Source organism: Pteropus alecto, unplaced genomic scaffold (assembly GCF_000325575.1).
Source record: "Pteropus alecto unplaced genomic scaffold, ASM32557v1 scaffold121, whole genome shotgun sequence".
In the NCBI taxonomy this organism is placed as follows: domain Eukaryota; kingdom Metazoa; phylum Chordata; class Mammalia; order Chiroptera; family Pteropodidae; genus Pteropus; species Pteropus alecto.
Window position 1 is genome coordinate 13,596,054 of NW_006434369.1, and position 10,086 is coordinate 13,606,139.

Below are 10,086 nucleotides of genomic sequence, written 5' to 3' on the forward strand. Positions count from 1 at the left end.
CAGGGGCCTGGACACACTCCTACTCAAGGAAACCCTCTTATTTGTCTGAACTGGCAAAATGGAGAAAAAACAGATATGCCAGGGGCTAGCTATGCTTTCTCTCTTCTTTGCATCTTTTAACCCAGGTTTTTCACATACTGATCTAGGAACCAGTATCTCAGAAGTGGAAGCCTCAGAGACATCCGGACCAGTCTGAGAAGAATCTCATGGAAAGACAGCAGCAGCATCCCTCCCACAGGGACAGGCACCATTTGAGGGCTCTGCTGACAGTGGCACCTCCTAATTCAAAGGCACTAGACATGGTATGTTCTGTTATGAAGCAGCTGGGGCTTCCTTCTCATTCACAAACCTTGGGCTGTAAGCAGCTGAGACCACCACCTGCTAGGAACCCAAGAATATCTCTGTTGGGGGGCCGGCCCCAGAGCCCTCCAAATCCCTCAGCTGAGGGCCGAGCTGGCTGTACAAGGTGGGGGCAGGGTACAGGGAACGCGTGTGTGCACCATGGGCTGCAGCCGGAGGAAAGAGGAAAGCCAAGACCAAGATACAGGGCCTAGATGTTTTTCTTTGTGTGTGTGGTGGGGAGGGGGGAGGGCGATAATATGTTTGTATCTTCTGGCTTCATGAGTATATCTAGGTCTCCTTCTTTCTACCAAAACAATGGCCCATGCTGTGGAGTTAGTTTGTGGCCTCAACTCCGTAGCTGGCAAATTCCATGGGAGGTAAGGACATGTACAGAGCACAGACACGACGACAGGCCTCTGCGGCAACCAGGTGAGGACCCTGTTCAGTCACATCAGCCCAGCTGCTGCAAAGCCAGGACAGGAAAAGCCCCTCACAGGGCAGGTCTGCAGCGAACTTCCCACCTGAATTTGTAATAATGATGAAACAAACCCAGGTGTCTCCGAACAGAGCCCCACAAAGCACCTGTCCCTACTGCCTGTTCCCCAGGCCACACCCTACAGTCCTTACAGGTTCAGGACTTGATGAGCCACAGGCTCCAAATGCCCAGCAACCACATTCTTTTAGGTGCTTATATGAAGACAGCCATCATCCCCATTCTAGAGATAGGAAGACGGAGGCTCAGAGGGCTAAGCGACTCTCAGCGTGCTCTCAAGAACACCACTGCTGATGGACCACTCCACTGCCTCCCTGCACAGAGCCCGTTGCAGGCACTACAAGAACTGGTTACATTCCTAGTTTAACAGGCACATGTGCAAGCTCAGGCACTGCTCTCTGGCCCAGGTTTCCTCACTGCTCCAGGGGAGGCTCCTCCTGAGTTTCATGGGTCAGAGGAAGAAAGGGGAAGCAAACTCACCTTCTTTAACAGGCTTGGGAATGGGTTCCCCTGAACCACCACCACAGCCCCTCAGGAGGCCGGGCCCGTCCTTACCTGTGTGGGACCTCATGTGCCGGGTCAAATCTTGCAGAGACCAGAATCTCTTGTTGCACACAGTGCAGACCTTCTTCCTCTTGTCTGCCTTGCTGGCCACACTTCGGGAGGAGTCTGTCTTTGGCTTCTTGTCATCGTCACTTTTTGAGGACTTCTTTTCAACCATGCCTTCCCCGTCAGAGGTGCCCTCAGCCTCCTCACTCTGCTTCTCCGCTGAGCCTTCGGACGTGGCCTCCCCCTCGGCCAAGGGCTCGGGCTTCTCCTCTGGGTCTAGGGCAGGGGTGGTGGGGACAGGCAGCGGCCCTTCGGCCACCCTGCCCTCACCCTGGCCCTCCCGAGGGAGCGTACTCTCCTCCCTGGGCTCCTCACGGCCATGGGCCTTCCTGTGGCGGCTCAGGGTTCCAAGGAACTTGAAGGTCTTGCCACAGATGTCACAGGCGTGCTTCTGGTCCTGCTGGGCAGAGCCTCCACTGCCCATGGCACCGGCATCGCCCTCGGCCAGCTTGAAGCCCATTAGCTTGCTGGCAAGGTTGAGGTCTAGGCTCTTGTTGCTGACAGTGTCTTCCTCAGGGCCATCTGCATCATCGCCCTGCTCCTCCACACCACACTTTCCCTCAGGCTCCAGGGTCTCCTCGGCTCCCTGTTCCTCCCTGTCTATGGGCTCGGCTGTTCCCTGAGTCACCTCCTCTGCGGGGAGCTCCTCTTTGACCTGGCCAGACTCAGACACGCCCACTGATGATGGCTGCTCTTTCTCCCGAGAGGTGAGGTCCAGCACTTCGCCTCCTGTGGCTGATGTCTCCATGTCAGACTGGCTGTCTGTGGGAGCAAGCACAGGGGGCACGGGTTGAGACCAAATGCTACCACACACGCCTCTCGCAAGGGCTGTTGTGACTCTCGGCTGGATTCCACCCCCACCACCCAACAGAAGCCTGTATCCCAACCCCAGCAAGAACTTCTCAACGCCCTGAATCCTCATCACCCCATACTTCCCTGGAGGACTCAGATGAATCTGGAGTTAACTTATTAAAGGCAGAAAGAGCCTCTACATATACACAAGCTGGGGTCACAGGGCTGACTGTGCCTCGGAACCCCTTCCACACACAGGGATGTTCAGGCCCCAGGAAGGTGTGAGGGACTGAGGGCAGCGCAGACAGAAGGGACGGCGAGAGAGGAAGAGTTGGTGCATTCCAAAGATTCGCAGCGCTAGGGAGGTTGAGGAAGCTGAGCTGTAAAAGTTATTTTTCCAGTGCAGAGATTATACAAACATGCAACATACACAAGACCACCCCAAACACGCCAAACCCCCAAATGTGATGTCTAACGAGGAAATGACCCAAAGCATGTACTCTGCGCTGTGGTACATGCTCTCACCAGACGCCCAACTTCTAGGTAGAATTCCAAGGCAAAAGGAGACACATGCACACCTGTGGGCCTCTATGGCTGCTGTCGGGATTCTGTGTGGGGAGTGGAAACATTTCCTGTCTCTTGATTTGTTCCTAGCTGTCCACTCTCCACAGCAAAATCAGATGTGGACAGTCCACCACCTTCTTAAAGGACGGCACTGTGACAATACCACGACATCAAACAGATGACAATTTTCATTAGAAACACTATCTTTTTTTGATTCAGGGTGAACAAGGGCTTAATGACTTTTGAATTATATCCTATAACAAGGAAGCTGTCTGCTGAGACCTACTATTAAACTACAGATCCGGTGGCCAGTTTATTAGGCTGACTAAACTCACTGTTTCACAGCAGATAAATTAGATGCGCCTACCTTACAAGAGATCCCTGATTACAGTGTGTGAGCCAGCAGATTCATGCACCCTATCTGGACCCTCACTTGATGTACAACAATGTCCGTCCGTGTCCATCACTCTGAGTCACGTGCTCGATTATTTGTCATCAAGGTGGTCCTGGGACTGGGGGTAAAGGAGCTGGCACTGCCCCTCCTAGGGTCACATCTGCCTGGGGCTTTTGGCTTATCTACAATCCTCTGCTCAGCACTTATATCATTTCCTTGGTTTTATTCTGATGGCACCTTTTGGCAGAGATTGTTTATCTCAAGAGATTTCAGAAAAAAATAATTATGGTGTGAATATAAAATTTCTGACAATGATTTTTGAAAATTATCTAAAAGCTTAAAGATGAATCCTGAGCTATACACACCAATGTCTAGGCTATATTCTAAGGAAAAAGTAGATGCTCATTTTCTTGAATCATTCCAATAAGGAACATCTATTAAGTGGAATTTGGTATAAATTCTACAATAAAAATATAAAATGCTCCGTTTCTTATTTGTTGGCTTTGCAGTAGTTGCATTTTTAAAAAGAGGTATAATCTCTGGCTACTTCCAATTTATCCCAGTACATTCTAGGTTGTTTCTCTTATTTTTTTTTCACCAAAGAATACAGATTATTTTAAAGTTTAACTGTAAGACATATTAAGATGATCTTGGGAAAAGAAAAATAATGAATTCTGAAACAAAGATCAGATTGTTCTTACTCCTAGGCTCTTCTTTAGTGACGATAATGGAGAGATTCACCCTAAATGCAATGGAAGGGCAACTCACTACCTCTGGGGAACGAAAGGGGCTTGGCTGTGCTCTACCAAACCTCCACTAGGGGGTGCTGTTTTAGCAGGGCAGCCTACGCCCTTCAAATTCCAAGCAACCTCAACTGATTTTTATTAGTGATTCTTGGGGACAATACACTTAACTTCTTCTCGTTATCTTCTGAATACCCAGCTTATAATATCAGGTCTCATTTTGATCCCTGCCCTTCTCAACCACTCACACTTCCAAATGAAGGTAGCCGAGCTGATGACTTTTATAAGCACTTCCTGTGGTGCAGTCCATGCCAGCACATAGGGTTCTGGGCTGGTAAGGGTTGCCACCATTCAGGGACAGTTTGAACACCTCCACATTTACGCTGATTTGAAGAGTCATATGTAGGTGCCCACAAATACAAAGGCTCCTATAAGCACCAGCAGAGAAAGAAGCACCAGTATTCCCCAAGGGCAAAGTGGGCCCACCTCTCTGCCCACAAGAAAGTAAACAGAGTTTCATTTTAACTCTGACTGATCTATATACCCCTTTAAGCTACAACTGCCTCAATTGTAGTATTGTTAGCATTTCTTTGGGGGAAAAAATCTAGGGTAGGTTTTCGTGAAAGACCTGATGTAATGAAAAAGTCAGACATACATTATAAAACACATTTAGGGATTTTAAGAAAATGCAACCCAGGCATATAAACCTAGAAACCCCCTCAAGAACTTCCTTGGTCATTTCCTGCCTTTGCTTTTTTATGGTCTTCCTGTAAGGCCTCACTTTTAACCTCATGGGAGGGAGCGCCTGAAGGAACCCTTCACCCCTCCATCACGCTCACCTGGCTTTAAAAATTCTCCTTGAAATCACTGAACTTCACCTCCCTGACCCTTTTTTCCCCTTCTTAAACCCCAGTCCTCTTTCTTACCATGGATTGTGACCACAATTAAACCAAACATATATTTTCTCTTTGCCGGTTTCACATTACAACTTTCAGTGAATTCTCTTTTTCCAGAAGCTTTGTCCCTTAAAGAAAACCTACGGAACTCCTGCAGCAGGGCAGAAGTAGGGAAGGACTCTGACTGAACTTGGAAAGACAAAAACTCTTCACTACAAATTTAAAAACTAAATACACCCACAATGTAAAACTAGGTGCAAAAAAGCCAAGACACAGATTCCGATTAGCTTTCTGTCTGCAGGCTTCTACTACAGCTGCCCCCTCAGAGGTCGGCAGGAGTCCGGGGTTTGGCGTTCGTCCTCATGATCAAGAAGTGGAACCCAAAATGTGCATCCAGCACATGGTTATTACACTTTAAGACCTGTCTGCAAACTTGGGAAACCAAGGGGCCCCCTTGACTATCTTAGATAGCCACTGCTCTCCCTTCCTTTGGGACCAGTACAGGTAAAAGAGTCACATAGCTGCTTTCTAAACCAGATTGTGAGGAAATGTGCTAGCCACTAGGTCACACGGTGCCCACTGTTTAAGAGTGATCGTCTGCAGCAAACTCAAGTTCTGCCAGCATTGCTGCGGGTTTCCTGGGGGTTGAACAGAACAGATCATCCACCACCTTTGGCTCAAGTGGATTCAAGTCACGGCAAAATTCTGTGGGCGTCCACATCTTTCTTTACTCACAGATCCTGGCAATTTATGTGGAAATGGAAGCTAGGGGTGGAGCCAGCACACTAGTCTACATTTTTATACCTTAGAGGGTTTGATCTTAACTGAAGGGCCTGGCAGTTCAAGGACTTGTTTCACTAGGGTTCAGTGGGAGGTGCAGGGATAAAGCAGAAGGTTCTGGATCAAATCTTCTTCCTGGACATGCTACCCATCCAGATGCACCCCTCTCCCCCCGTAACTGAGATAAAGAAAGGGGGCTGACCCTTTAGTCCACAGTAACTGGGGGGTAAGGGAGGGGCAACAACTCTCAAACAACGCAGAGCCCCTTCCCTACCCAATTCTGAGGGAGAGAAGCACAGGACTCAATTACAATCCTAGAAAAATACACCTGGGGAAATCTCATCTGCTTCAAGTAATCAGAAAACGCCAAGCTTTCAGGACTTACAGAACTGAACCCACACCTATACAACTGTTACTAATCAACAGCCAGCTTAGCTGTGTGTCTAAGTGACCTGCAGCAGCCAATTTTTAGACTGTGGGGTGGAGGGTGCAGAACCCCAGCAGCTGGAAACGGCGAGTGTACTGAATAGAGGACATGAGTAAATACAGAAGCTGTAAGGGTAAAAAAAAAAAAAAAGGTGGCACGAGAGCACTGGCAGCCGTTAATTGCTCTGTAGTGGGCTGGAGGAAGGAAGCGCATATCAGCACAGAAGAATAATACCCGGATTCAGGTCAAGCAGAAATGTGATTAAAGAAAGGACATGCAGAGTGCTTTTTCAAACAAGGCAAAAAAAAAAAAAAAATTTTTTTTTTTTAATAACTGGGAAGAGTTATTGAAAAGAAAAACACTCCCAACTCCACCCTGCCCCTCCCTGTCAAGGGCTGGGCTTCTAGTTCCTGCAATACCCTGACATCTGGGAGCCCACCCCTGCTCTGCAGGATGCAGCAGAGGCTGGGGTTTGAGAAAACAACAGCCCAAGCCTTTAAGGTTTCACATCCCTTTTAGTTGGGTTCCTACCAAGAGCTAAATCTGTACACCCTCCCTCCTATCCCACCTCCAGCAGGGCCCAAAAACCTGAACAAAGGGTTCTGCTGGAGAAAGACAGATCTTCCCTAGTAGCTCAGAAAAGCAACCTAGGGGCACTGTCATTGTTTCCCATATCCCCATCCTGCTGTATGCTCCTAGTGCTTGGCAGGGCCCACTCTTCTGGACTGTGGAGTCCTATAGGGAGGTGGCAAAGGCAGCCCTGCCATGCTTGGAGGGCTGGAGTTTGCTAGGCATCTAACCAAGGCTATGGAAGCTAACCAACTGGCCCTCCTCTCTCCCTCTCCTCCTCTCCATCACCTGGAGGCACTACCTGTGCTATCATGGGGTCCAACATCACTCTCTTTTGACTGGGGGATAAGCCCGTTTCTTCTCAGGGAACAGTTGTTAACTCCGTGTTTGCGCAACTGGTGGCGTTCACAGTTAGATTTGGTGGAAAAGGAGGCGTCGCATTTTTGACAAGGGAAGGGTTTCTGACCTGAAGCAGGAAAAAAAATAGATATTTATCTGGCTTTCTACTGCAATGAAAAAGAAAGTCGCTTTCGATTCACTCTCCTGGGATTATTGGCATTTGTTTCCCCCCTCCTCCACCACTTTTTTTTTTTTTTTAAATAAAGCACATTAAAAAAAATACTGAGAACACCAACAAGTCAAATGATCATCTTTCCTTAACCTGAGTAGATGGAATGAACGTTTTGATTTCAAAACACTAAGTTAACAACGAAACCAAGATACATATGTTTAAAGTAAAACAGTATTACAATTAAAAATCTGATATAACAACAAAAAGTACATGGATTTTAGGGTACAGCAAGAAAACACCTGTAGTCTGTCATAAGTTGAAGACAGCTTTTAATAATTTCTGGCCTGGCAAGTGCTATGCATTCTGGAAAATCAAATGGGATGCCCAGCCCTCCCAGAGAAATCGGGAATCCCCTGCATGTCTTCTAAGGCCGGTCCCCTCTTCCAGATCTGGATGAGCCTGGCCTCCCACAGAGGGCTGGAAATAGTGAGTTCTGACCTCTCAGGAAATCCTCCTGTCTGACTTGCTAAGCAGTCCTGCAGTGACCTCTGCCCAAGGTCACTGTGGCCCTAGCCAGCAAGTCAGAGGAGGTCTGCCCACTACATGAAAGGTTCTTTGTTCCCCTGCTCTAAGCTCTTGCTAGTAGTAAATAAGTGACCAACAAATACTGAGTCTGTGTTAGGAGATCATATCCTCCACTCAACAGACCTGCATGCGAAGAGAAATCACTGACCAGCCCCCAGTCCTACCCAACTCCACTAATGGGGTTACCTGCTGAGGAAGAACCATGCCCCTCCTTCCACCCAGGAGTTATCTGCTTTGGTTTGCCTATCCTCTCCTCTTATTTGGATTCCTTTGTGATGTAACACGTTTCAAAATGCAAGCCAGGCTCCTTTGCAACTTGTCCCATTTTTGTTTGGATGAGTGTCAGGGGGGAAAGCAAGAGCCAGGACAGAAAGTGTGGACAGAAACAGGGAAGGGAAGTGATCAGATGGGCCTCAGGAGAGAGAAGATGGGGGTAAATTATTCACTATCACTGGATTCTTCTGTTTCCCCCCAATTTCCAGATTCTAAGGTCCCAGTTTCTAATTTTACAAGGGAAAAGGTTTGTGTACTAACAAACCAGAGTTCAGAGCTGCAGCCCAGTATGCTGTCTGGTAACCTTGGGGTTGCTACAATCCCAGTAGCAAACAAACAGTAATTTGAAAAGATATATGCACCCCTAGGTTCACTGCAGCATTACTGTTAACAGCCAAGAAATGGAAGTAACCTAGATGTCCATCAATAGATGAATGGATAAAAAGATATAATACACACACACAGTGGAATATTATTCAGCAATAAAAAAGAATAAAATCTTGCTATTTGCGACAACATGGATGATCTTAGAGAGTATTATGCTAAGCAAAATAAGACAGACTAAGATAAATACCATATGATTTCACTTACATGTGAAATCTAAAAAACAAAACTAATGAATAAATAAAACAAAAAGACCCAAAGATACAGAGAACAAGCTAATGGTTGCCAAAGGGGAGATGGGAATAAAAAATAATAACCAAAAAAATAAAATAATAAAAATAAGGCATGACACTAAATGCAAATACATCAACCCAAATTGGATTATAGACGAGGAGGAAAAAAAATAGCTCAAAGGACATTTTGGGGTTAACTAATGAAATCTGATTATGACTGTGGATTACAGGGAATAAACACTGGCAGGGAAGTCAACCTGTGCAGTTCCCTCAAAATACCAATCACGGGGCCTTTGGCCTTCTGTTTAGATTACTATGGAAGCACAGGTGCACAAGTCCAGGCACTCACTGCTAATGGATAGCATGGGCCTGGCACCTGGGCTTCGCAGAAGGACGGACTAGCATTTAGCATTAGCAGCATTAGCAGCAACAGCAGCAGAAGCATTGCCGCGTCACAACTCCAGAAAGTACCGTTCACACAGAGTACACTGGTGTGCAACCCAGCACCACCAGAATCACCAACCCGCCAAGTTAGAGCATCAGCATTAATCAAAGAAAGGAAGCATTTATTCCCTCCTAAGCTAAAAGACCCTTTCAAGTGATGGTTCCTGAGTTTTTTAAGAATACGAATGCCTGGAACAATCAAAGACCAGGGAATTAGAAACCTGGGGATGGTGGAATCAGAAATCCAGGAACCCAGCAAGTGTACCTGTAAGGAGTTCCACAAGGGCCTATAGTATAAAGAAGCGAACCCACTGACCGCTTTAAAGTTTCTTTACAGAGCTCAGTAGGCGTTTTCTGCTAAAATTATAACAATGACCATGTTTTAAAAAATTACGCTGTTACGTGAAGACTAATTTTAAAAGTGTTTTAATGTTCATTATGCACCCTCCAAATTATTTTTGCTTTCCACTAAAAATTGAAAATAACAGTTAATTATTTGGGCTCTGTTTTAGGTAAGAAGAAAATGCTTTTCCTTTAGCATTTTATTGCCAAGAGGCAACATCATGGCTTCTCTGAGTCAGGCCAGATGAGAAGAAGAGAACTAGGCCAAAAGATAAACAAGTGAGAAGCTGTGACTATGAACTATGACACGATTCTCAATTTCAAATAAAACAATTGGTTTCTTGCTTCTGCCTATTACATGATTTACTCTGTAATTTTCAAGTTGGTAAATGTTTCACTTTTATAGCTGCTTTGGACAGCTAGGCTGATGTCCCATGATGAAGATTCGTATTAATGCTAAATTCAGAAAACAATTCAATGACACCAAAGTATTGTATCAAATTACGAAGATTCCTAAAGCGACACTAACGGGAGTCTTTAAAAGTTCTTATTTCACTACATACATAAGTCTTACATTTTAAATAGCAGTATACTCTCTAGATTGCACCATAGGAAAACATAAACTTTTATTATTTTATAATCCTATAGGTTTTAAAAAAACTTAATTGGTAACCTATATAGAAAAGTATCAAATGATTTGGTAA

General features: G+C 46.0%; 1 protein-coding gene across 1 annotated transcript in view; it reads right to left on the bottom strand.

The window, feature by feature from the left end:
• Positions 1-10,086, bottom strand: part of RREB1 (ras responsive element binding protein 1) — a 127,682-nt gene that overhangs the window by 3,659 nt on the left and 113,937 nt on the right. The window contains 2 exon segments of the mRNA XM_015587284.2: positions 1,391-2,206; positions 6,912-7,076. Coding sequence (XP_015442770.1) covers positions 1,391-2,206; positions 6,912-7,076 — 981 coding nt within the window.